This window comes from Mauremys mutica, chromosome 3 (genome assembly GCF_020497125.1).
Source record: "Mauremys mutica isolate MM-2020 ecotype Southern chromosome 3, ASM2049712v1, whole genome shotgun sequence".
In the NCBI taxonomy this organism is placed as follows: Eukaryota; Metazoa; Chordata; order Testudines; family Geoemydidae; genus Mauremys; species Mauremys mutica.
Genome location: NC_059074.1, coordinates 148,164,030 through 148,191,428, shown reverse-complemented (window position 1 = coordinate 148,191,428; position 27,399 = coordinate 148,164,030). Strand labels below are relative to the sequence as shown.

The following is a 27,399-nucleotide window of genomic DNA, read 5'->3' as shown; positions in this document are numbered from 1 at the left end:
AGCTGCTTTGTCGACCTAGGCCTTAATGCAGTCGAATGGGCACGCGGAGTCCTGACTGCCCCCTAGTGGCAGCTCTAATCATAGGGCTGCTTAGTACAGCACCTGCCTGTTGGACCCAGAATCCCCTAATGGGAAGTTGGATGTGTTGGAGTTTGGAGAAATAAGGCTAAGTGGGTTGTTCACTGCGAACACCAGGGGCTCCCACTTCCTTACCCGCTGTGTGTGCCTTCCCAGAGATGAGACTGGGTGCCCACAACGAGGTGTAACCTGGGGGGAGCTACATCTGACACTCCATATGGCATTGATGCGAAGGCAGGAGAACGGATCTCTATTGTAGGAGGGGAGAAGGGGGTCTGCTCAGCCCAGGAGGGGTTGTGTGGAGCCCTGCGAGTGCTGAGATAGTCCCCTCCTCCCACTGACATTAAGCAAGAGTTCAATGGTTCAGCTGCCCTGGGACCCAAAAGTGATTTCCAGGCTGTTATGAAAGAGGGAGGGAGTGAGGGTATTGGCTGCTCACAGGCCCATGGCAGCCAGATGTGTCCTGGCAGCTGGCAGATATGGGAGGGGGCCAAGTCTCTTAGTATTCGTCTTCCTCCTTGCAGTGCAGAATGTTTGCAGCCCATGAGCTATGGGAAAACTGGCAAGGAGAGCCTCCGAGGGAGGAGAGCGCCACAGACCCGATCCTGCTGCTTTAGTCACGTCACGCGCTACAGACTGGGCTCCACCATAGCACAGCACTGGCTGCTGCTACCCCAGCCCTCAGCTGCAGGGCCGGGGCACAAGGCAGGGCTGGGGCACAAGGCAGGGCAGCAAGGTTTCTGGGTTTGGGGACAACAATAGCTCCCCACCACCCCACCTCCGTGTTCCAGGGACACTGGATTTGCCAAGATCATGGCAGCCGCGGGCTCACTTGTTGAGCCTGCCAGGCTGCCGGGAGAGGGTCCTGTAAACACCACTGCGGCTGTGGTTCTGTCAGGAGGGGCTGGGTGGGGACCAGCGTGGGAGGCGATGTTTCCAGGGGACGTGTGCATGCACACTGAGGCCTGGCCATACCTGTCTGAGGGACCGTTGCTCATTGTCATGGTGCTTGGTGGCGGTCAGCGACGTTTGGCAGCTCCCAGCAACTCTCACTCCTTCACTATGCTGCTGGCCTCCTGCAAATCCAAACCAAGCAGAGAGAGCTCAGTGGGGAGCTGGAATCCCGGGAGCTAGGGGCGCAGTGCTGGTTTTAGTGCCGGGGGCATCCTGGGTGAGCTCCCAAAGGGCTGGGATCAGCAACACTGAAAGGGAACGGTACCCACACAGATCTGCCTCCCCTATGCAGAGCTGCCGCTCCGAGCTTGTCGAAACGGGAAGGTGACTTGCTCAGGACAGGCTGGGACACAGGGCAGTGGGGTTGGAGGCCTGAAGCCCCTTCCTCCTGCAGGGAGGTCCTGCCCTGACACTGGCCCTTTCTCCCGTGGGTGAGCTGAGCTGGCATTTTCCCAGCTCCCCAGTCCCCTCTGCATCAGCCAGGCATATCTGTTCCCCTTCAGTTACATACCCAGCAGGTCCCACCCAGGAGGCCTGGCTCCTCCATTCCAGGCTATGTGGAGTCGCCAGCCCAGCAGCGACTCCGGGAGGGGCAAATACCCCATCTCCAGACAAGGGGAGTGCCTGGCTCTGGCATGCTCTAAGCTGGTGCGTATCCCCCACCCCCTTTTCTCTGCCACATACTCTGGAGCGAGTCGTCCCCCCCCGCAAAGGGCTGAGGCCCCTCCCAACCCCTCTTTGGTACCAAGTGACAAGGAACTTTTAGGCACCTGCTCCAGCCACGTCTGCTTCCTACAGAGACCCGGCCCTGCTTCATCCCCTTACACCAATGGCTCTTCAGCCCTGAGGATGGATCCATGAGACTGGGGGAATCCAGGGCCAGATGGAGGGTCTGAGCATAGGCCAATCCCCTCCTCCCACAGCCCCTGTCTAGCTCACTCCCTTCTGCAGATCGCACGTCTTCCCCTCTGGACAGGGCGGAAGTGCGATCCCTCTCGTCAGTTATGGGGCGCGGCGTACTTACCCAATACATCTCACCCACGTCCCCCTGCCATGGCTACCCCCCAGGGGCCGCTTCCCAGAGAGCCAGCGCCCAGGCACAGCTGGGACTGCTCCTCAAGGCCCCAGCATCAGTCTAAGGGAGCCCCAAAATAATGGGGAGCAAACGGGAAAGCCACTGTGTCTGGTGGGAGAAACCCTACTCAAGGCGAGCTCAGCTCAGGGGACACGCGAGTGCGGGAAGGAATCTGGGAAGACTGCTACGAAGGTGGAAGCTGCTGCACCAGAAGAGACCAGTGGGCCCATGTGCCCAGCAGCCTCTGTCCTTGCTGAGCTGGATCAGATCAATGGGCCCATCTAATCTGATGCCCCCCTCATGTCCCCTGCTGCACTGGCTGGTCCCAGTACTTGATGGTGCAGAGAAAGTTAAAAAAAATCCCCATCATGCACCTGGCCAGGTGTGCAACCCTCCCCAGCCAGCTGACACTGTGAAGCGTGACATCAAGTTGCCCTTAGGTCAGTGTGCAGAGAGCTGCAAGTGTTCCTGCTGCACATCCTGCTCCCCAGCCAGATCCATCCTGCCTCTGCACAGGAGGGGAGTCCACACGCCCACTGCACAAGGGGCCCAGGGCAACCGGACCCCTCCTGTCGGGAGAGTTCCAGTGGGGCTGATCAGAACCTGGATCCCAATACGCTGCCTGATAAACTCCCTGACTGAGAGACACACCCCTGCTCCCCCACCACACCTGCACCAGAGAGGGGCTGATGGAGAGGCCGAGCCCATGCACACACCTGGGGCTGACAGCCAATGGAGGCTCTGGCAGCCCCGTGCCCATTGAACGAGAAGGTGTGTCTGAAGGCAGCGGGACTGTGTTTCGCCTCCCATGGGGGTGAGTCCCAAGCCCCTCCTGGTCATGGGGGCTGCGTTGGAGCAGATGAAGTCGGTGTCAGATCAGGTCACAGGGAGCCAAGGGAAGTGAGGAAATGGAGGATTTCGATAGCATGCGAGCAGTACCATAGGCTGCCATCTTCAGGATCCCAGAGGAACGATGGAGCAGGGCAGCATGGCCCAGGAGCGGGGGAGTGTGCCGGCGTGGGAACGGCTCTCCCTGAGGGCAGTGCAGCTGCAGCGGGCTCGCTTGCAGCAGCCTCGGAAAGCCCATCTGTCCCACTCACATCACACTCCTGGTTTAGTTCTGCTGCCCTGAGCCGGTGGGTCCCCACACACTCCTCTCCCAGGACCCCTCTCTCTGCCCCGAGGGGGCCACTCATTCCTGTTTCCCTGCTGCCCGTGAGCCCATGTCACTCTGGGAAGGAGAGGGGGCTTCCTAAGGGAAGATGCCAGAGCTGCCTAATCCCATGCTCTCATTTTGCTAAGTGCCTCCACTTCTTTCCACAGAGTGCTGGTGTATTGCCAACACACAGAGCCCAGTGCTCATTACTCCCAAATACCTGTAATGCAGCCAACCCTTACAAGCAACCCTACAATAACAAACCAGAGTGAGTGTCCCAGCCTGTGCCGCCTTGGGCAACCCAACAGTGCCCTACAACCAACCAGCGTAGGTAGCAACCCTGCGATAACGCACAGCTGGGATAAGAACGCCTGCAAGAGACAGCTGCTGGCCTGCACTCCCTCTCAGAGGATACATGCGCCTTCATGGATCATGAGATCCCCTGCACATCAGGGAGAGGAAATACTTATTTCAAGGTCATGGCATAACAGCTTTGTGACAGTGCTGCAGAGCTTAGAAATGAAATCTCCCTGCAGGGGAGGGACGTGAGAGCCCTTGTAATAAGCCATGCTGCTGCTCCATCTTGTGAATCCACTGCAGGGCTACCTCTGACAAACTGCGTGGCCCTTTCAGGGCTTCAGGACAAACGGGACGGCATGAGCTTTCCAGTCAGTACTTTGGCCCCAGCACCCGCTGATAATGGCTGTCAAGGACATTGTTTTATAGAAACAATCAGGACAGGACAGGTCTGGATACCTTTCCTGCTCTTATCTACAGATATTCTTCAGAGAGTCAAAAGTCTTTCCAGATGTCCCAGTGCAGGGGCTGACTTGAAGGCACTCTGCGTTCACGCCGCCCTTAGGGGAGTGCCCACGTATGCTTTTGGTATGGATACCGTGTATATATGGCAGTTGAACATTGAACGCAAAATCTCACTGATGCTGCACTATGGGATATCTGAGATTTGACACTCCCACCTGGTTCCCATATGGACCCTAACCTGCTGCTATTTAAGCTAACGGGCAATTGGGCACAAGAACATAGGGGCATCAATTGACCATGAACACATTTAGGATGGCAATTAGAAGGTTTCTAATCCTCAGACAGGTGAGGCTCTGGAACAGCTCCCTGTAGGAGTTGTAGGGGCAAACAACTGTCTAGTTTTAAGAGCGAGCTGGACAAATGTATGTATGAGACTGTACGATGGGGTTGCTTGCGATCGAAAGGTCAGGGCTCAGCAGCCTTGGGGCTCCCTTCCAGTTTATGTCTTATGTTCCTAAAAGCTCTTGTTTCAGGGTTCCAGCCAGCCACCCGCAGGGGTCAGGAAGGGATTCCCCACTTCCTACCAATGTATTCTGGGAGGGTTTTTTTTTTTTTTTAAATCTCCTTCCTCTGAAGCATCAGGGATGGCCATGGCTGGAGATGGTTCATTGCGCGTGGAGGGTCAGAGCTCTGAGACGGCACCAAGTGTTCTCTCTCGGGTACTTGCCCCACATGCTCATGGTCTAACCAATTGCTATATGTGGGATTAGGTCAGATTGGGAGAAACCCTTGGGGTTTTTTTTTTTGCCTTCCTCTGCAGCATGCAGGTCACTTGCAGGATTATCTGGGTATATCACACTTAATTTCCCTGCCATTGCAGGGGAACTCGGGCATTGGTGCACCTCGGTCCCTCCTATCCTCTGCCTGCGGCACATGACAGTCTAGTCTCCTGTGGGCTGTAATACTTTGGTCTCATTTCAGTTGCTGGGCGGTGCTGTTGGTCTGAGATATACAGGAGGTCAGACTATTATGGCCTGGTGGCCCCAGTTTGGCCTTCAACTCTATGACTAATGAGGCTGTGGGCACACTAATTTGGAGCTGTCTGGCCTGGTGAGGGTCAGGTCCCTGGTAAATGCAGGTTTTTAAAGTTAGTCTCTTGTATTTCTACACCGCAGGCAGAGGCTGTGTGCACAGAGAGCTGTATTTGTGAGTGTGCGCAGGGGCGTGCCTGCATACATTTGCACCCAGGGGATGGTGTGTCTCATACTGTTCCCAGAATTACGACAAACCCTTTGTTTCAACAGTCACCATCAAAGAGCTGATGAGGAAACAGATAGTTTCCAGTCATCATCTCCCCTCCTTCCTGAGTCCCGTTTTCAGACATCCTCTTCCACTGCTCACCTGAGCCCAGAACCCTGGGAACCCCACAGCCACTTCCCACAGGCTTCCAAGCCCGAGGCTCCGACCCTTGCTGGGAAGAGGCAGCAGGATCAGGGCAGCCTCTGAAGGTCCAGTGCCTAGAGCCTCTGCTCCACTGTTACAGAGGCTCTGTATGCTGGGGCCAATAAGAGAGTGCAGAGGCAGTTTGACACCAGGCTCCCCCCCCCCCCGCTTGGGTGTCTCTAATGGGGGCAGTAATGCCTGCTCTCTCGCCCCGGCACAGCTGCCGACAGCCCTCAGACTCTCATTCCAGACACGCACCCCCTTCCTGCAGGTCAGGGACCCTGCAGCAACTCCTAGCATTGTCCACAGCCATGACCCTATCCTGTCCCGCTCCATTCTCACGCCCTCATCTCTTTGGCAGGGAGTGTGAAATCAGCCAGCCCTGAAGGAGAGTCATAATCCCAACACTCTGGGAGTGAAAGGGTGAGCTAAGCCCAGCCCCTCTCAGCCGCAGAGCCTCAGGTGGGAACTCTGCAGCCAGTGGGAACTCCCTCTGTATATTTTATCACACACACACACCCCTCCCACCCAAGGTGTTTTATATCTTTCCTAGCACCCGGCTCCTTCTTATCTCAGCTGCCCAGAAGTCTGGAGGGGAGTGGGACAGGAGTGTTTCAGGGCTGGGATATGCCTTGAGTTACATGCTACAGCCCATTGCACCAGCCCCTTCCAAAGCTAATGAGCGCAGCTCCTGACACTGTACAGGACCTGAGCTAACATATCCGGTCAGTGCACTCCACACTACTTGAGGAGCCAAATGTAGCCAGCTCCCCAGGCATCTCTGACCCAGTTTGACTCACCCAGCCTGGACCTCTCTGGAATCCCTCCTGATTTGCACTGGTGTGAAAGGAGAAACAGACTTTCCAGGGAGAATCCAAGGCTGCAGTACCAGTGGTTAGTTACCCATGGGGTGTAAATGATCACAAACAGCTGTAAGTGTGTGCCTGGAGTAAAGTTGTGCTACCAACACTGATCTGGCACCAGGTGAGTGTGGAGAAAGAGTGCAACACACATGCTGAGGGGCTCGGCTGGTTGCAGCAACTAATGGGTGGGCACAGAGTAAACTGAAGAGCTGCTTTATCTTAAACCCACCTGTTAGTTACTTCTCCCGCCACACACTCCCTGCTCAGTGCATAAGACGAACTCCTTTCAACCCCTGCCTCCAATGCCAGACCAGTGCCAGTCACACAGCTTTACCAGAGCATTCGGTCCCACCTGCTTCCCAACCGTTCCACACAGTTCCGCTAGAAGTGGCCCTCGGGCTCAGAGTCTGATCTGAGTTGTACAGTAAATCCAGTATTGCTGCCTGGAGTGACTTCAGATGTACCCTGCTGTAACTGACAGCACAATCAGACTCTGTGTTTACACCAGACTAAAGAGTTTTCCCATGAAAAAGAGAGAGCTGGCCCACTGAGTTTGGGGTAAATTTTCCCCACAGATTGGACTTCTAGGATCCCTGCCTACAACCCCTTACTAAGTGCCCCCACTCTGCCAGCCAGGTGCTCCTGATAACTCCTTCATGCTCTCTGTGCCCTGGGCATGCACCCAGCTCCCCCAGAATTACACGCATTTTGGAACAGTTCCTAAGAGACTAGCATATAAAATAGACCATTAGAGAGACTCCCACAAACACAATTCCAGCCACTTAAATAACAGCACAAACAATGCTGTGTTCTCACAACAGGGGTAGGACTCAGCCCCCATGCTCCCGGCTCCCTTCAGCTGCAGCAATCTCCCAACCCCCCTGCTACCGCAGTATGTGACAGAATGGAAACTGACCTGTTGTCTAAACCCAGCTGCAGACCTTAGATCCTGCAGCTGGGAACAACTGGCTGGTTCAAGGTGAGGATCCCCCTTGCCCCAGCTGGTAAATCTCTCTTTGGTGTAAAGACGGCAGGTGGGTCTCCATCAGTCAGGTCGCTCCAGACCCTTCAGGCTGCACTGGGCAGAAACTCCATAGAGCAGCAGCTCAGGGAGGTGCCCTAAAGGCTCTGCCGCTGGTATCTGAGCAGTCCCACAAGGGGAAGGGCAGATACAAGAACTGACCCAGGGCCTCTTTCTGAGAAAAGATGAAGAACTCTCTCCTGACAACCTGCCATGTCAGAGGGGCAGAGATAAGCTACTCTCAGTGGGGATGCCAAGCACGTGGATCAGCGCCTGTCTCCTCACTGAGACGTCACACAGGGACCCCCGATTACTTATGCCCGCTAGAAATTCCCAATCACTTCTGGCGATGCAGGGTGTTAGGTCCTGTGTCCTGGCCTCATCCCAACTCAAGCAAGTCCATTCAGCCCCCCTCACTCTCCCTTGCCATTTCAAACGGATATGAATTCCCGCATCGCTTCCTGGCTTTAAAAAAATTGTGCCCTGTCACTGTGTACTGTTAAAAGGCTGCCACGCTCCACCCCAACAGTGGCTGCACTGGAGCAATCGGAGAAACGCTGTGTGTGTGAGAAGGAGAGTGTTGAACGGAGGTGAAGCTAGTGAAAGGGGTGGGAGGCACTGTTTCTACACAGGCAGTAAATCTTTGTGCATTCTGGGTGTCCAGAAGTCAAGGGTCTGGCCACTTGAGTGTAACGCAGTAGGGATACAGACAGGTTGGAGGGCAGGACCTGGGCCCCAGGGCCAGAGCAGAACTCTGGCTAACTATCTCCACAGAGTTAGCCACACACAGGTTGTCTCCGCTCTGCTCCAGACTCACTCAGGGAGTCTAAGGGCTGGGGTAGGCAAACTGCTAGCCTGCAGAAGGAAAGATCTATACACATTTGAACTGATTTGCTGACTGGACCAGTTTTCTCCCCTAGAACCTACTGTGATGGTTCTCGGGGTACCCAGAACTTGGGAACTGCTGCCTCCAGAGCAAAGGAGTCTTGCCTGTGGTAGCTAGGTATTAGCTCCCTGAGACCACCGGCCTTCCTAGTTAGTACAGTAGGTTTTCCCCCAAGTTCAGTCTGTTGCAGAGTGGGCTGACTTCAGAGGAACCAGGGTCCAGTCTTTTATGAAACACGCTCGCTCAACAAGACATGTTCTCGGTGAAGGAATGCAGAGTATCTTTCGCCACGCTGTGATAGAATGAATCAGAATTTTGTTTTCATATCACAGACAGGGTGACCCCATCTGTTGTATTCTTCCTTTTTACCTCCAAGTGGATTCAATGTTTATAGTTTGTCTTTGATGGTTTTCCATTGACTGTTCTCAGTTGCTGCAATCATAGAAAATTAAGAAATATGTGACATAATCAGCTAGCCAGAGAGTGGGGGGAATGTTCCCTTCCACTTGAATGGGTCATCACCAAGATGCATGATTCCCTGTGGACTCATTTTTACCCCAAGACCATAAGGCACAGCTTTCAATATAGTTACATTATTCCTTAAACATTACCCGTACACACAATGGTTATAAGTTACAAGCATTCAATAGAGAGACATCACATGCTACCCTTCATGGATAAACACCCAGAAAATGGTGTATGAGGTGGAGTGAGTTTGTCAGGTCTGAGACAGGAGCTGTTTGTAAAGAACAGTGAGCCCTGTGTCACAATGACCCATTCCTACCCAAATCCTAAGATCACCAGAACTAGGACCCTGGTAGGTCAGAACAGGCTTCGGAGAAATTAAAAGTGGTTACCACAGCGACAACAAGGAAGAGCCAAGCACAGCTGATTGAAGGGAGGGAAGGGGGTCGGCCCTGCTCAGAGAAGCAGATGCCACTGAAGTGTCCTAGGAGATGCAAGCCAGGTCACTGAGGGTTTACAGAAGGAGGCTCTGCCATGAAGTTAATATTGGTCTATTAAATATCCAGTGCCTGCCCAGCATCCAGACCAGTACCCAGTGCTCAAGTGTTCAGCCCTGTGTCCCATGGTCCTGCTTCCAAGACAGCACCATGCTAGGCAGCAGTCAGTCCCAGGCCTTACTTGGCAGTCTCCAGAATCCTAACCAACCTCCTGCTGAGCTGTCACAGGCTGGCACTGCCCCTGGGGCAGAGCGGGGCCAGTGCACCTGAGCCTCATCAGCTCACTCCAATTAAAAGGGTAGGGCAGCACTGGGTGCTATCAGAGATCCGGAAGAGACCCTGAGAGAAATATCTGGTGAGTCAGGGCTGCCAGGCAGGAACAAGGGGAGGAACAAGGGAAGAGGCCAGGGCTGGAGGAGCAGCAGCAGCATCGGGAGCTGCCTGTTGGCTCCAGCTGGAGCTGGGGACAAGGGAGGGTGGAAGGCAGAGGAGCAATGGAGGGGCCTACCCACTGTCACCTCCAGGGCCCAAAAGCTCATGCCAGAAGAACTGAGAGAGGGCCAGGGAGAGTGAGGGATGCTTCCCTGGCAAGGATGTTGCCAGCAGAGAAGCTGGGGGGTTCCTGCTGGGAAGAACAGGGGTTGCAACCCAAGAGGAAGGGCTGGGCTGGCTGTCCTGGCAGAGAGACAGGAGGCGTGACAGAATCGGGGTGTGGCGGGCGATGCCAGGATGTGGTATGCGTTACATCCATGGTCGAGAGGATGTGTGATTTTCAGGACAGCTTGTACTGGGGTGATAAATGGGCTATGGTTTGGGACTTTTGATAATAAACTCGCCCCAAGGAAGGGCATTATTGTAGCAAGAGAACCTGCACTGGAGTTCTTGGGTTGCCTGACAGGGGGACGTTAAGGGCAGGCCACACACATCATACCATGGCTTGCCACCCGGGGGTGCTGCAGACAGGGCTGCCCTCTGATACCGGACATCAGCGGGAAAGGGAAAGATGGTACTGTGCAGGGGAACCTCAGAGTTACAAACACCAGAGTTACGAACTGACCGGTCAGCCATGCACCTCATTTGCATCTGGAAGTACACAATCAGGCAGCAGCAGTGACCACAAAAAACCATACACACAAATACTGTACAGCACAGTACTACGTTCAACATAAACTACTAAATAAAGGGAAAGTTTAAAAAAAATAAAAAAAGACTCAACAAGGCAAGCAAACTGATTGTTTCATTTAAATTAAGATGGTTAAAAGCATTTTTCTTCTACATAGTAAAGCTTCAAAGCTGTATGAAGTCAGTGTTCAGTTGTAAACGTTTGAAAGAACAACCATAACATTTTGTTCAGAGTTACAAACAACCTCCAGCCCAGCTGTTGATAACTCCGAGGTTCTACTGTCAGTGCTGAATGGGGTAGCTGGAAAAGCTTGTTCAGCAGTAGTGCTGGGAAAGCCTTCATCCAGCATAGTGGTATCATCCCACACTGCTTCCTGCTTCCCTAATGCACCCTGATCTTCACCCCTCCACAGATCTTCTCACTCTTTCCCCATGCCAAGCCCCAAGGATCCCTGCGTGCGTGCGCGCGCACACACACACACACACATTCCTTGCGCTCCTCCCTGCCCTCCCACTGATCCCTGCCCCAGGGCCTAACCCTTAGCTGCCTGTGTGTTTGAAACTAGCATTGAACCCCCCATTTTCACACACCCTCGCCCCCGCAGAGTCCTGCAGTTGCTCACTATCCCCCAGTTCACCAGCCTGGGCAGCGATGTGGGGGGGGGGAAGAGAGTAAATTCCCCTTCCAGGGGCAGTGTACGTAGGAGGCGAGAGGTCCCTGGGGGTGCTGGGAGTGGGAATGAGGGGGTGGATTCCAACCTTGTTGCTTCACTCTTGGCACCAGGGTCTAGGCTCAGGACGGAGTCAAATCAGGGAAAGCAACTAGGGGCAGATGGGAAGCTAGTGTGGATTGGCAGAGCAACCGAGAGGGTGCCTGGGGAGATTATAACCTCCTGCTCCTTGGGAACTGGGCCTGTTCTGCACAGCTACTATTCAGTGGGTTGGGCCCCCGCCTCTGCTGATGCTCAGAGCAGCCTGGGCCTTCTTTGCCTTCAAAGAGCAGGGGTGGCTGGTTCCAACATGACAATTTCTAAGCAGCCTGGTGCTAGCTTTCCTCAGGTGCCCATCTCCTGTGTTCGTGTGGCCGGTGCAGCAGCTCAGGGAGAGGCAGACTGCGATTGCTCTGGGGATTTCAGAAGGGGGGCCCCCCCAGCATTAAAGGTGCTTATATTCCCCCCAGGGGAAGTGCCCAGGAGCTCTCAGAGCCAAACACCCTGACAGGGAATCTCCCCGCCCCCCGTGAATAAGTCACATTTCTATGGCTCCTTTCATAGAGACAAGAATCGCTCACCCATCAGTGAGACACACCACACCAGAGGTGGCTGCATTTATGGATTTGTTCCCTCTCGCTTAGAGTGGCCATGTCTGCTGGGCCCACTTCTCCCTGAGCATCATCTCCAGGTGGAACTACAGTGCTAGGAGCAGCCCAGTGGTGTTGGAACAGCCAGGAACAGCTGTGCGGAGCCGGCTGTAGGCTGGGAATTGCATCCCCCTCCCCCGGGTTAAGCTGCCCTGAGCTGGTCTCAGGCTAGCAGCTGCCATTCTGTGGCTTGTAAGAGAACATTCAGAAGCCTAGGACAGCCAGCAGCCTCTCCCTGGCGCTCACCCTTTGTGCTCCCCGACTCTGGCCTGTAATTCACCCCCAAGCCTTAGCTACCCACAGCAGGTTAGAGCCCGGCTCCCTGGGGAAATGCGGAGTGAGGGTTGCCCTGACCCTGAAGGCAAGGGGCCACTTGCAGAGCTGGGGGCTGCTGCACTTATGCAGCTCCGCTCCCCCTTTTTGGTGAAGGTGTAGCTCCCACTGAGCTATTTCTACTACCCAGCTGCTCCTGCTTAGCTATTTTTAGGAGGCCGCTGGGCTGGGGAGCCCACGTGAGACTTGCAGCTGGTTCCAATTTAGTGGTGGAGGGGGAAATGCAGCCAAAACAGCACAAAATGTTCCGGGGGCTGACCATTACCATTTCCCCAAGTTGCAAAGATTATGGGGGGGCGGGGCTGTGGGGTTCTTCCTAGGAGCTTGGCTCCCCGCTCAGCTCAACCAGCTGTTCCCAGCAGGGTGTCAGGTCGCAACAAGGCTGGGATTTTCTGCCCTTTCCACCAGTCACGGCCAGTTCTTAGCATGGGCGTGACAGAAATGCAGCAACTATTTTGGGTCCCAGCTCCCAGAGACCAACTGGCCGCTCCCTCTGTACCAGACAGGGACAGAGCCCCATGCAGCTGGTGCTCTGGGAGGGAAAGGGACATGCCTGTGTTGTCCCCATAATGGAAGCGGGGCAGGGAGAGAGAGGAAGAGGGAGGAGAGGCTTTGGGGCTGGACCATGGGCCTGGGAAATGCAGGGCCCAGCTCCCATGTGCTTTAAGTGGAGCTGTGGGTGCTCAGCAATTCTGAAAGTCAGGCCCTAGTCCTGGTCTCAGGAGGGCCACCCACAGCTCAGTGAGGACATCTGAACAACATGGCACTATTTGCTTATAAGCTTTTTAGGGTGGGGACTCTGTCTTCTCCCACATCTCCCACAGGAGGGAGGCACTGCTAGCCAGACGCACAGCTGCAAGGCCATGAGCCCCTCTCTTCTGAGGAGGGGGCCTGAGCAGCTCTGCCCCCCTCCCTGCGCACAGGCTGACCCACCCGGAGATGGCTCAGAGTCTCAGTAGAGCCTGTCCCAGAGTCTTTACAGTCTATATGTGTTGGAATGTTTATGGCCTGGGATGACTGATAAAGGGCTCATTGGTGGAAAGCTGCCTAATTAATAGCTTTCTGGCACACGTGCCACGGCGGGTTATTGTCTTTGTTTAGACAGCAAAGTGATTTAATGGGGCTGGAGTTTATCTCTGTTGAAAGTTCCTTTCAGCCCCAGACACAAGGTTTACAGTGGAGAGTAACTGACAGGAGGGGATGGGGCCCAGCCTCCCCCAGCTCTGGGAGAATCAGAAATGGCTCAGCTTGGTCCCCCCGTCAGGTCCGGCCTTTGCCCAAAGATCATTATTGCTCCAAAAGCTGGTGCAGAATCCTGCTATCTACTGCATCATGGCAGCCCTCCTGGTGTGACAGGGGGCGCCCGGAGTAACAGAGGAGCAGGGGGTGGCCAGGCCACACCAATGAGATCATCATGCGTTTCAGCTGGCTGGCCCTGGAAGAGCGCCAAGAAATGATCCCCCTCCAGCATGCACCGAAGCCATGTTAGGGTGGGCTACACTTCCTACAAAGATCCCACAGGGGCCTTGACTCCAGCCTAGAAAGGAAACTGGCTCACACGGCTATTGGCCAGCGTCTGTCTAGACAGGGCTGGGGTGAGGAGATGCCTCAGTCGAGTGGCCTGGATTGTACTTTACAGGAGAAGAGAAGGAACAAAGACTGTACTAGAGCCACAAAGGGACAAGGTGCCAGAGCCAGGCTAAAGGATCAGCAGCTCCTGGATCAACTTCCTGTGCTCTGCCCCCCAGACCAGGTTGCTCTCTCAAGTACTTCAATTATTTGGAAGTCAGTTCCTGGAGGATGTACCCAACACAGGGAGTTGCAGGGCTTGGTTGGTGTCAGCAGCTACTGGCAGAAGCTACATTCGGCACCAGGATGCAGCTCCAGCTACATCAGCATCAGAGGGGCCCCATCAAATGGAATTGATAGTGAGGCCTTAGCACTGGGGCTGGCCATCCCCTCACTCCTCAGACAGAGCACCTCTCTGGGTTCGCAATTCTAAAAGGAGAAGTCTCGCTCTGGCCTTCCGACCCAGCAGTCCCACCGAGAGGAGAGGGAAGGTTGGCCAGAGAGCAGGGCTCTCAGTGGAAAGTCTGCAGGAGTTGAGGTTCAGCAAGCCCAGAGGTAGGGCCTGGTGGGAGAGCAGGGGGGAGCAATCTGTGCCCTGCAGCCTCCCCTCCCTCTGCCCAGGAAGAGACACCAGCCCAACTAGCCACCACCCTGAGCAGGCTTCAGAGACACACTGCTCCCTCTACCCAGCTAGAATAACAGCGGCATCCATTCCCAACCAGCTTTACCAGTGGTGCACCAGCAACCACATCCTTTCCTGCCACCACTGGGGATCGGGCAGTGTTTAAGAACACACAGTACAACAGGCAATGAAGGAGAGTCCCACTTACAACCAGAACTGGATGGGAGACTTTCGAGAGACCAAGCTGAATTGCCTGAATTTCAGTCTGGGCAAAACAGCAGGGTTAATAATGCTCCTCTTCTTGACAGAAGTGCCTTGAGATCTTTAATAAGCACAAAGGGTCAGGCCCCTCGGCAGCATGGCACGCCCTAACATATACTAGGGTATTGAGTTCCATCCTTTGAGAAAGCCTGCCACATACATAGTCACGCCCGTGAGTCCTCCACCTACAGCGAGCACTCCTTAGCGTCTGAGAGCTGATGGGGTTGTGACTGTCAGAGAGAGAGAGAGAGAGCTGCAGGCTTATTGCAGGCACCAAATAAGGGATGGGAGATCCTATAGCACTAGGATCTCCAAAAATAATAAAGTCCCTGTGTAATGCACAGAGCAATACCATGGGAGTACCACAGCAGCTGGCTTCACCAGAAATGGCATCAAACCCGCATCTGTATTCTGATGCAAGACATTCTAGGAAGAAAAAGGCGTTGCCTTCATCCTGGCGCCAGAATCAGACGCAGCTGGTTGGAAACCAGAACTGGCAGCTCTCCTGCGCTCCCAGCTCAGCAGAGACCAGGAAGAGAGGGCCAGGATGCATCTCTATGGTCTAGACATGGAAAATTCCCCTGGAGAATAGTTATAGGTGTCTCACAGGGTGGAGTGTCTGTTTCCCTAGGGAATCTCTACCACAGGCTGGTGGGGTGATAGAGACATGCTGCAGCAAATCCAGAGGCCTCTGGGAGAATCTCCATCTCCTCTTGGGAAGGGATCTCAGGGTGAGCTGTTTTGGAAGGCAGGCTTGTGGAACAGAAAGTTCCTGTTCCACTCAGCAGTAGGGACTAGACCTTCCCGTAGCAGCACTGCGTTATCTGGCTTCCAGGGTGGATGGAAATAGCTGGGCTCTCCCTGTAGTAGTTAAACAGGGTGGGCCATTGGCGCACACTCAGATCTCACTTCCAGCTGGAACAATGCAAGCAGCTGGAGAAGCCAGGCAAGGTGGCACAGTTCAGATTCTGCGCCGGCCTGTGAGGTCTGTGGCAAAGGTGTTAACTCACTGTGGAGATGGGTGAACTCCATTTTAATTCTGGACTGGGGTGTGAGGTTAGGACAATGCTCTCCCAGGGATGGTTTGAACAAAGATCAAGGGGAGCACATGCCCTTATGTACTAAGCAAGCTATGTGATGATCAGTTGTTTGCCCAGCATCACTCAGTGGGAGAACACGTTCCCCTTTAGAGCCATGACTATTTCTGACTCATTTCTCTCTCTTCCCCACCCCACCCTCCTTTGTTTCTCTCCCTCTTCCCTGCCTGTGTGTTCTCCTTTCTTCCCTCTGCACATCCCAGTTTCCCCACCTTGTGAACTTCACTCCCAACTAGAGCTGGTCAGAAATTATCCGTGGGACTGGCTTTCCATCGCAGAATGCTGATTTGTCAAAATCTAAGCTTTCTGGGGAGATGGTTCCATTTCACTGAAGGTGCCACAGAAAGCAGGCAGAGTTCTGGTTTGCTGCCCCCTGGCCCATCTGGCTCCTTGCTCTTTGGGAAGCTGATGGGAACCTGAAAGCCCCAGCTCCCAACTACTTGGCAGTCCAGGGTCTGTAGCCCTGAAAGCTCCCCTTTCTGTCACAGCCAGTAGCTCCCTCCTCCTTGGACAACCTAGGATGTGGGGCTAACTGCAGAGAGTGGAAGACTCTGGACTGCATGTAGAAGGCCCGGCTCCATGTGCTCTGACTTCCAGGAAGTCACAGTAAGGCCAGGCCAGGCCGAGACCTCAAGTGACTGAACAATAATGCTGATCCTCAAAGGCTAGCAAATTCATTAACGTCCTCACCCAGGAGATAATGAGGTACTAGCATTACTTCCTCATGGCAGGATTCCTCCTCTCATTAAATAGTTTGGGAAGGGGAGGAGGCCCAGGGACACCTTGCAAGACCCAAGCTCCTCACTTCCTGTGCTTCGGATCCCAGCCCTGCTGAGTGGGTTGAAGCAGATTCCTTCTCACCCAACTCCTATTTCTGAAGGTTTGTCTTTTCTGCAGAGCTAACTCGAGTGATCTAGGCTCAAGTTACTCCTCTCGAGTTGGCCTTGCTTGAGTGATGGTAGCCACACTATGACATAACACGCCAGCTGCTGTGTCTTCACTGGCTCTGCACTCACTCACCTACATTAGAAACCCTACAACAGCACTACTGCAGTCAGACCACTGTGATGTAGACACTACTACAGTGACGGGAAGGGTTCTTCCATCACTGCAGTAAATCCACCCCTCTGAGAGGCAATAGGTAGATGTACAGAAGAATTCTTCCATCGACCTAGGAGTGTCTACACCAGGGCTTAGGTCAACTTGAACACGTCTCGTAGGGGAGTGAATTTTTCACACCCCTGGAGTGACTTAGCTAGGTCACCCTAACTTTGTAGTGTAGACTAGCCCTATGATTGCTGGGGCTGTTTCCCATGGCTCCTTGTGCTGCAGTAAGCTGAGCCGCTCTTTGAATTCTTTCCCAGTGAATTGTGGGAAGGCACTGGAGGACTAGCAGCACCTGGGTGGAGCCAGCCTGTGCTCACATTACAGAACAGTCACGTTAGTGACTGTTGAGTTTTGAAGAAGCAGCAAAGAATCCTGTGGCAGACAGACGTCTGTTAGTCTATAAGGTGCCACAGGATTCTTTGCTGCTTTTACAGATCCAGACTAACACGGCTACCCCTCTGATGTCGAGTTTTGCTCACTCAACCTTTAGCCTATACCCCGACAGCCCCCACTCCAGTCAGGGCTGTGGTTGTGTGGACAGGACTCAAGTTAACTGAGTGAAGACAAGCCCTGAGAAACTCAAGCTATTTAGGGCAGGAGCTAGCTGCTGCCACAGAGACAGGGGGAGCAGCACAAGAGAGACTGGAGACTTCATGTTTTGGCATAGACCCTGGACAATGAGGGAGCTGGCTGGAGCAGGCAGCTCAAGGGACTGGCCTAGGGAAGCAGCTTGCTGCTCGGGATGAAAAGGGAAGCACATCCCAGCTGTGACATTTGAATGACTTGCATGCCTCTAACCCAAAGGAACCCACCAGGCGTGGGATTGGGGGTTGAGGCTCATTTACCCAGGACCTCAATGATGAATCTCAGCGCCAGCCCCCAGAGCCTGGTCACCACCCCCCACCAACTCACAGCTTGAAGGTGCCCCATTCAAAGGCAGACAGTGGGCAATGGCTGGTACAACTGAGATCTTAGTCAGCCGAACTGGCACTAGTGCCCAGCAAGGTTGGGATGCCCCATCTGGCTTCTATAAAGTCTACTAAGGAGCGGTGGACGCAGGGTCCAGTGTGGCTGTCTCTGGTACTGCTCCTATCAGACTCACTCTTAATGCAGTTGTCACTCTCAGGAAAAGAGATGCTCACTAAAATTTCCATGGTGTCATCACCCCATTCAGAGCAATTCCTACCTTGGCCATCCCCCCTACAGCCACTAACCAGGGGGAGTGCAAGAGACGAGGCAGCACGGCCAGATACAGGGAGCTACCCCAGCCCACCCTCCAGCTCCTCTTACACAAGAACCTTCCAAACCCACTGGAATCAATATGAGACAAAGGGGTTACAGAGAGCGCGCTGCAGCTCCCCGCAGCCATCAGAATGCAGCAGCTTCCCTAGTCCCACACACCAACCCTCCTTCAGAGCTTCCTTCTTCCACCTCCCCTTCCAGTACCGCTCTCCCCTCCAGCACTGCCTGCTTCCTTACGGGGCTGTATCTGCCCACGGCAGACTGGATATTCCTCAGGGCTGAGACCTTCCCTTAATCCTGCATGTTTGTAAAGTGCCACGCACACTGGCTGGTACTACAGACATAAGAGCTGTAACCTGAGCAGCCCCAAACAGTCGCCCCCATCGTGGGTACTGAAGACATCCACCCTGCCCAATGCCAAGGGTGTACATGGTAAAGTCCCGCATCTGGGACACCACCACCATCCCTCACCCACCACCCCAGGAGTAACCATTACAGGGACATTCAGCCCCACCTCTGAGAGGGAGCAGCCCCGCGGGGATTAATGGCCATTGCTCGGCTTTAGGAAAAACACTCTCCAAACACGTTCTGCCGACCTGCCCTGTTCCAAGGAACTGACAACTGGCACCTCCCTACTCGTGCCCAGTTCACTGGGTGCCGCCAGATTACTGTGCCTGGGACATTCATGCGTCCAAGCGATGACACCGGTGGTGAACTGGGACACGCGCCCAGGAAAGTATCTGCTTCTGTTACTCCAGGAAGTAGATTTACACGTGGCTGGCATGAGAGACGGGGGAGCCAGTTGCGGGAAGGGGGTGGGGGAGACCGACCCGCAACACCCGCCGTCCCATCGCCAGTGCCGGGGATCCACGCGCTGGGCAAGGAGCAGCTCGCCCTCCCCCACCCCCGCTTATTCGCGAGCCAGGCAGGCGGGTCAGACCCCCTCGCCCCACCGGGATCCGGTGCCCTTCCCCTCCTACTAGGGGATGAGCCGGGGACTCGGCTTCCCCGGAGCGCGCAGTCCGCCCCTCGCCGGCTGAAGTCCCGCCTGCCCCGGTGCGGCGGCGGCGGCGGCAGCAGCGCAGGAAGGGGGTTGCTGCCCCAGCATCACCCACCTGCTCCGGGACGGCTCCGCTCCGACGCGCCCTCCGTCCGCTCCCGCGCTTCTGCTGAGCGCCGAAGTGATAGAGGGAACCACATGTAGCCACCCGGCTGGTCCGGCCCCGCCCACTGCCCGCCTTCCTCTCCTCTCCTCCCCCAGGCTCAGCCCAGCGCCCTCCCTGTTCCCTCGGCTCCAGGCCGGTGCCCTCACTGCCCCCGGCACCTTCCTCTCCTTCCCCAGATACCCTCCCTCTGCCCGCTCCTTCCTTGGCACCCCACCTCTGCTCCAGGCTGGCACCTTCCTCTATCCCCCTCCAACCCATCTCCTCTCCGCTTCATGGCTGGCACCCTCCCTAGCTGTTCAATCCCCCTCTCCTCCTCCCAACCAGCAGGCCTTCCTCTCTGGCGAGCACCCCCCCCCCTCGTTCTCTGCTGCCCACCCATTAAAGCGTTCCTTCCTCTTCCCCTCTGCAGGGCACCAGGTGCAGTCTCCTCCGCTCAGGAGCCAGCCCAGGGCCCAAAGTGGGTCATGGATATTTCCAAAGCTAGGGGCGGGGGATGAATCTTAACAAGGCTCTTGAGTTGTCTGCCAGGCACCACAGCCCTTGGCAGAGGGCCCTTCTCCTCTTCAATAAACCCCACTCTGTCCTGGGTGCCTATTAAACAGGCAGCAGGAGCCAGGAGATGCCAGGGTGTATTTATCATTCCAGAGACTGGTGAGCCACCGACAACTCCTACAAGTTCTGCTGGGAATCAAGCTGGCTTCCTCCTCTCCATTCATTGTGCACTGCACAGGGGCCTCGGCACAGAAACAGGCTCTTTGCCCCCTCACCTGCTACTCCTGGTCTTATTCTCCAGCTGAGCTTAGGATCCTGAGGGTCACAGCACTGCCATCTCCACTACAGCCCCCATGCGGAGGAGCAAGAAGCCTCCAAAGGGGCAAAGAGCTTATTTTCTCATCCTTGTCCCCAGCATGCATCAACCAGGGAGAGGAATGAACAGGACCAGGAGCAGAACTGTTTCTCAGAATCGCTGCTACTCCAAACAGCTGCTCTAGCATCACTCGATAATGACTGCTCTGCCCATTTTTGGCTCCTTCCATGTGAGGATCCCAAAGCACTTTACAGACATCAATGAATTTAGCTTTGCAGGCCTGCTGCGTGGTTTAGTATCCTGCTCCTCAGCTGGCAGATGGGGAAAACTATAGCACACAGGGGGACAATGACTTGTGTAAAGTCACACGGTGAGTCAGGGCAGAGGGTTCCTGGCTCCCAAGCCAGTGCTTGAACCAATAAACCATCCTTCCTCTGCTCCAGAAAACTGTTCTTCAAAACGAAGTGGCATGGACTGACAGAGCCCAACCCTCTACGCACAACCTCCCCAGTGCGAGTCTCTGCCTACCTCATCAGACCAGTTCAGCTTCTGGCTGACGTCCCACGTTGGCTGTCCCCAGGCTGGGTGCATGTTGCAATACATTTCCCAAAGCACTGGAACACGTATGCTCACTCTGTCTCAGACTTTGTCTAGACAAGGAGCTAAGGTGTGACGTTAGCACATGTTGGAGGGCAGAGAGACTAAGGCTATGTCTACATTTAAAATGCTAGAGGAGCAGCTGCGCCACCGCAGCATTCAGTGTAGACACTACCTCTGCCGACAGGAGAGGGTCTCCCATCAGCGTAGTTAATCCCGCCCCCCCTCCCTGAGAGGCGGTAGCTAGATCAACAGAAAAATTCTTCCATCAGCCTAGTGCTGTCTACACCTGGATTTTTCATACCCCTTAGAGACATAGTGATACCGATGTAAGTTCCTAGTGTAAATGAGGCCTCGGCTTTAATTCAAGCAGTTTTAACGTGTTAAAGAAAATGTGCCTTGGGCTAGTTAGGCCTTGGTTACACACCAGGGCTATGTCTACGTTACAGCCTATGTCGGCAAAATGTATGTTATTCCACCCCGCTGAGAGACATAAGTGACACCGTATCGCTACAGCTGCGCCACTGCCGCACTGGACGTATAGACATACCCTAATTGTATCACTTTAACTATACTGGTACAGGTAGTGCAGTGCAACCTCCTAGTGTGACACAGCCATCAGTGTATAAATGTGCTTTAGACCAGTATAGTTATTCCCCTTCCTTATGGGAGTAAGCTACACTGGTAAAAGGCACCTTTACACCAACATAACTACATCCACAGGAGGGGTTGCACCAGTGTAACTATATTAGTAAAACAAAACACAGCCCTCAAATGTGTGTAGCTCACGCTTCAGCAAGCAAATATCACATCATAAACCTAGTCTAGGCAAGGTCTTTCTGCTGAGGCTTACCCCTTAGGATATGTCTGGACTAGAAAAAAAAAGGTATATTCTTAAACTGAGTTAGCCATCCCCACTAGAAATACCACTTAGCACCTACTCTAAATGCATTATAGAATTATAGACATGTAGGAAAAGGGACCTCAAGAGATCATCCAGTCCAGCCCCCTGTGTTGAGGCAGGACTAAGTATACCTAGACTCTCCCTGACAGGTGTTTGTCTAACCTGTTCTTAAAAAACCTCCAGTGATGGGGATTCCACAGACTCACTTGGCAACCTAATCCAGAGTTTAACTACCATTATAGCCAGAAAGTTTTTCCTATTATCTAGCCTAAATCTCCCTTGCTGCAGATTAAGTCAAGTACTTCTTGTCCTACCTTCGGGTAGGTCATGGAGAACAATTGGTCACTGTCCTCTTTATAACAGCACTTAACATATATGATGAGTATTACCAGGTCAGGTCTCTCCCTCAATCTTCTTTTATCAAGACTAAACATGCCCAAGTTTTTTAACTTTCCACATAAATCAGGTTTTCCAAACCTCTGACCAATTTTTTTCTTTTGCTCTCCTCTGGACTCTCCAATTTGTCCACCTCTTTCTTTGCCATTGTAGGGGTTGACCCTACAGGATGCACAATAGAGAGATACCTGTATTCAATCATCACTAGGGTTAACCGCCCACCCCATATCTATAGGTTAGTCATTACTCCTACAGAGCTATTGTTTCAAGTTACCTGTCTACAGACTTAGGCGGCCTGCCATTGGGGTCACCTTTGCAATCGTGAGATCTAGATTTTTTTTTTTTAAATCAAATCTTATATGGGGCACATCAGAGAAATCAGTTACTTTGTCTCACCACAAACCCAAGTCCAAGCCAACCATTGGTCAGAGCAAACACAAATCAGTCTTATTTCCAGGTGATATACAGTGATTGAACTGATTAGATTATATTGGCTCCAAACACACCGTTGTAATAAAAGCAACCTCTGCTCGTGTCCTGGAAATTGGCACACAAAAGTAATCATATGCTCTCAGTACACAGCACCCCTTCCTATGTGTAACTCAACTAGACAATGAGGTCAGAGGACCAACAGCAATGGCAGGAAACGGAAGTTGCAACTACTGCTGCGTACTGAAAATCCCTTCTATTGCAGCTGTCTTATGTTATTAAGAAACACCGCCCCCCCAAAAAAATCCAACTTTTCATCAGCTTCAGATGGTGATAGAAATTAGAGATGGAAAAACCTCCAGTAGATCCCAGCATCTCCATCTCCTAGGGCAAGATTACACTCTGTAGTTAAACTTCTGCAGCTGTGGAATATGTTCCAGAATCCAACCCTGGCTGAAGAATCATGCTCCAGCACTGCACTTTCATTTAAAGAAAAGAAAAGAAAATATGTTTGTAGTCCTTATAGTTGCAAAAAAGCCTTGAAAATATGATCCAAAAGTAACCAAAGCAGTGATGCCTGAATCTGCAAACAGCCTGAAACAATAGCTTGGAGAGGGGTGAACCATCCATTCACCTCAACGAGGCACTGACTCTGAGACCTACTCATGATGAAATTAGAAATCAACATTGTTATCTAATTTACTGCTATAATTTTAGCAGAGGCATTCAGGTAACGTCCTTATCCCACAGTATCAAACCACCTCCACAGCTGCCCCTTCACTACTCCATTGATGCAGTTATGTATTTCAGTATAAAACTGTGTGACACATTGAAATGAGCTGGGGACTGAATATCAAAATAAACAACACAGGGACTGCTGATCTGAGGATATTATTCATTTCAGATCCAAGTTATTAAAAGCCTTCTTTTCTCACATAAATGAAGCTCTTAACGCATCTCCCGTCTGCTACATCAGAACGTTGCAGAATCAAGGGGTCATGCTGCAGAATTCAGACCCATCTTGCCAGGAGTGTATGGAGCCTGTTCTATAGCCTACTTCTCAGAGCGTTCTCCCCTCTAGATTGACATGTCCTGAACGATGGAAACTCTATCAGGGAAAAATCTTACTGTGGGAGTAAAGACAGACAGAACTTAAAAAAAAGACTCAGAAACCACCAGAAACAAACAAGATCAGACACAGACTTGTCCCTGTGCTTCAATGAACCTAAGAGTTAATGATCTCTAACTTAATATGCCTTCTGTTTCAAGCGCAATGGGTCTGAGAAGCGTCAGTAGGTCCCACTGAAGTCTATGGGTGCTCAGCCCCTCTGAAGATCAGGCACCGCATGTCCTCTTGAGACCTCTGGACTCAGGGCTCAGAACTGTAAACCGAAGCAAAAATCCAAGGTAACAATTTGCTGTAGCTTCCACAAACACTCTGAGCAAGTCATCCACAAAGTTGTTATTCATGCCCCTGTAATTTCAGGAAGCGAGTGCTCTCAAGGATGTGAGCAGTCAGAATGCAAGGGGAAGGGAGACACCACCTCCATCTGGGAGGATGTTATAGGAAATTTCTACTTCAGGACTGGATGTTTATAACCTACCGTGTTCCCCAAAGGGTCCACAATCAACACTGTATTTAGTGCTTTCAAGCTTCAAAGTGCTCGACAGACATAATCTAATTCATTCATAGACCTTGCAAGAAACGCCAGAGCTTCCAAGCACAGGAATTAATTTCCCTTCAGTAGAGTCTTTAGGCTTAAAATCCATTAGTGCCAAATCGCACAGCAGCCACCAGTGACCACTAGGAGACACAAGCCCAGCACCGTGTAGGAAATGACAGAAGGACATAGCAGTTTTCATCTTCAAAGTGCTGTATGCACACAGAGGCCCTGATCCTGCAACTGGATCTGTTCAGGCAAACCCTTGGCCCCTGTGGATCTAATTGCAGGAGCAGGGCCTTGGGTGAGGTAATATCTTCTACTGGAGCAACTTCCGTTGGGGAGAGAGACAAGCTTTCGTGCTTACACCTGAAGAAGAGCTCTGTGTGGCTGGAAAGCTTGTCTCTCTCACCAACAGAAGTTGGTCTAATAAAAGATATTACCTCACCCACCTTGTCTCTCTGATATCCTGGGATCGACACGGCTACAATAGCACTGCAAGGCAGGCAGGCAAGTCAGTGTTGTTATGAGAACTTACCCAAGAATGAAAACCCAAACGGCTGGGCTACTTCTTTAAACTTCACCCAGGAAACGACAACTTCTGGCAACTGCCAAAGGCAGAACTGAAGCAGGCTTCAGGGCAGGATCCGCTCAGTGATATTTACGAACATCGCTGCCTTTGTCGCGTAACTCACATCACCGCACGAGACAAGAGTGCGTTTGAAGAAGGTGACGCTAATTCTGTTAAGTAGCCCTGGATCTGAAGTGTAATTGGTGACTCGCAGTTCATGTGGCAGGGTTTTCATTACAAGGCGGACAAATCACCCTGTATCCTGTGACTCCACCTAATCCATACGCAGCTAGGAGCCCCGGCTTGAGCAGCTACGGTCTTGCCAAATACCTTTCCAATAATATCTCAGTCACTGACCAAAAAAAAACAAAAACAAAAATGATTCACGCGTCATCACAGCACTACGTCTAAGCTATTTGGCAGGAACAAACACCCACATAAACCTAAGGTACCTTTGCTCAATCCTGGAGAAAACCAGGGCTTTGTGCAGGAATCAGCACTGAAAACTTTACAAATTATAGCTACTGCACACTGAGCTAAACTGTGCCCTGGATTACAATCGCTGCCTTGGAGTCTAAGGGGAAGTAACAGCCCCCCTTATATCCCTGCATAGCCTCCCCTAGGGAAGACACACAGGCATAACTGGGGGTGGTGTGCCCACTACTCCTTCCTGACCTGATGGGTGAGGTGGGGCAGGGCAGGGCAGGGCAGTGCGTTGGCTCCAGCCCCTGTAATGTTCTCATTAACACAGCTGAATCCTCATGGTGCCATCACAATTTGCTTCTGCTACAGGCCAGCAACAAATCTAGAGCACGGGGGAAGCAAAGAGGATGCTGTTCCTCTCTAAAACCTCCCCCTGCACTGCTTCTAGGGTGGCACAGCTACATGCCAATCCCGCTTGCACCAGAGCCATGATCCAGCCCACTGGAGCTTCCAAAACCTTCCAAAGTGTGGAGCGTTGGACAGAAAACTCCTCACAAATGGGCCATTTGTATCCTTCCCCTTCAGTTATTTTTTTAACTCCATAAATAAATGTGCTACATGATCTCTTTTTACACATCCCATTTCCTGCAAAATGTTTAATGAAAGCTACATTTGTTTTCAGCCATTCAGTGTCTTCTACTTAAGTAACAAAATCCAAAGGGAAAAAACAAACACCTGTCTTTGAGGGGCACAGCAGAAAATTGGATTTGCCCTAGACGTTGGGCAATACACCAGATAATCTCAGGACTTATTTTTCTCCCCTTGGCCAACATTTGATTTCTAGGGCCCTGGGAGCTGGTCAATATTTGTATGAGCTCAGTGTGTTTAGAATCCTTTACACTTTGCACCCATATAGAAACTTTGGTCTGGAGATCTGAAGCATTTTACAACCATTCATTAACTAACCCTCACAACCCCTCGATAACATGTAGAGTACGAGCACTATCCTGGGGCGACAGATGGAGAAACTGCGGCGCAGAGAGATGAAACGTCTTGCCCAATGTCACACAAATGAGTCAGTGGTGGAACTGGAAACAAAATCCAGGAGTTCTAAAGTATCAGTCTCCCGCTCTAATAACATGACAATATTCCCTTACTGAGCCTGGAAAAGAACCAAGCATCCAGACTTCCAAACCTCTTTAGCTACTAAACTTTGCTTGCTAGTCAAGACCTGCTTGCTCCCCAATGCACAGGCAAAATCTAGTATTGCTGTTGTAACACAGTCTGGGGCTGCTTAGCACCCCTCCCCTCTATAGACAAGAGCAGCAGAGACAGGGATCTATAGACACCTACAAATGGGGACTCACAAGCCTGTAATTCTTATGCATTCCCATGCCCTTTGCCAGTTGGCACCAAGAAGTCCTGGGGTCACCCCTCCCATCATTTTGTTCCAAAACAGAGCTCAGTTTAGAAGGTACTGGAGAGCATAGGAGGCTGGGGGCAAGGAGCCATTATCCTCTAAGCCAGAGGTCGGCAACCTTTCAGAAATGCAGTGCCAAGTCTTCATTTATTCACTCTAATTTAAGGTTTCGTGTGCCAGTAATACATTTTAACATTTTTAGAAGGTCTCTTTCTATAAGTTTATAATATATAACTAAACTAATGTTGTATGTATAATAAATAAGGTTTTTTAAATGTTTAAGAAGCTTCATTTAAAATTAAATTAAAATGCAGAGTCCCCCGGAGTGGTGGCCAGGACCCAGGCAGTGTGAGTGCCACTGAAAATCAGCTTGCGTGCCACCTTCGGCAGGCGTGCCATAGGTTGCCTACCCCTGCTCTAAGCTACTGCTGATTCCAGTTATAGCTCCAGTCAGCAGTGATCTAGTTGTCCCCTTCTGACAGATGTTCGAGGGCCCACATGTGAAGTGAGTTGGTGGGTTCTCAGCCCAGTTCCCGGTGGACATGTGTCCCTGGCACAAAACCCACCATCACTGTTGGAACTCATTGGCCCATTTGCTGGCAGTTTCAGCAGAGGCCAAGGAACCACTAAGATGGAGCTCCTGTCTAGAGAGGGTCCCTGCAGAGCAGGGATGAGAAACACTACAGCAAGTCCCCTGCTCTGTGCATAGAGGCCATCCATCTGCAGAGCTCAACCTGGCACCTGTTGGCACCAAATCCATTCAGGGCTTCTCCAAGTGGATTTCCTGTTCTAAGCTCCCAGGGCCTGGCAGCTATCGGCAGGATGCCAAGGGGTCACTCTGCTGCAAAGGGCTCTGTGAGAACAAAGGCAGAAGCACAGGAATTGCGTCATTAGTGTCCCATTAACACTAAAACAAGACCATAAAACCAGCCAAGCAAGACACTCTGCCATGGTCTGCATCCTTAGGCATGGGGGAAACCCTCGCTGGCCGCAGGCTCTCTTAGCACACCTGGGGCCAGCTTGCTGAGCTAATCCCTCACTGCTAGTCAGGAGACTCAGAATCTAGTCTCCCAAGCACACCTGGTCTTAACACCACCAGTCGTGCACTGCA

General features: G+C 52.5%; 1 protein-coding gene across 7 annotated transcripts in view; it reads right to left on the bottom strand.

The window, feature by feature from the left end:
- SLC29A1 (solute carrier family 29 member 1 (Augustine blood group)) overlaps positions 1-27,399 on the bottom strand; it is a 56,344-nt gene that overhangs the window by 14,285 nt on the left and 14,660 nt on the right. For 4 of the 7 annotated variants that reach the window (XM_045010558.1, XM_045010559.1, XM_045010564.1 and 1 more), the window contains one exon: positions 1,054-1,154. In XM_045010558.1, the coding sequence (XP_044866493.1) occupies positions 1,054-1,082 (29 nt within the window). In that variant the 5' untranslated portion in view covers positions 1,083-1,154. Of the gene's footprint in view, positions 1-1,053; positions 1,155-7,247; positions 7,435-19,028; positions 19,122-24,412; positions 24,798-27,399 lie in introns of those variants that run through there. The other 3 variants (XM_045010562.1, XM_045010560.1, XM_045010563.1) reach the window with 3 other exon arrangements.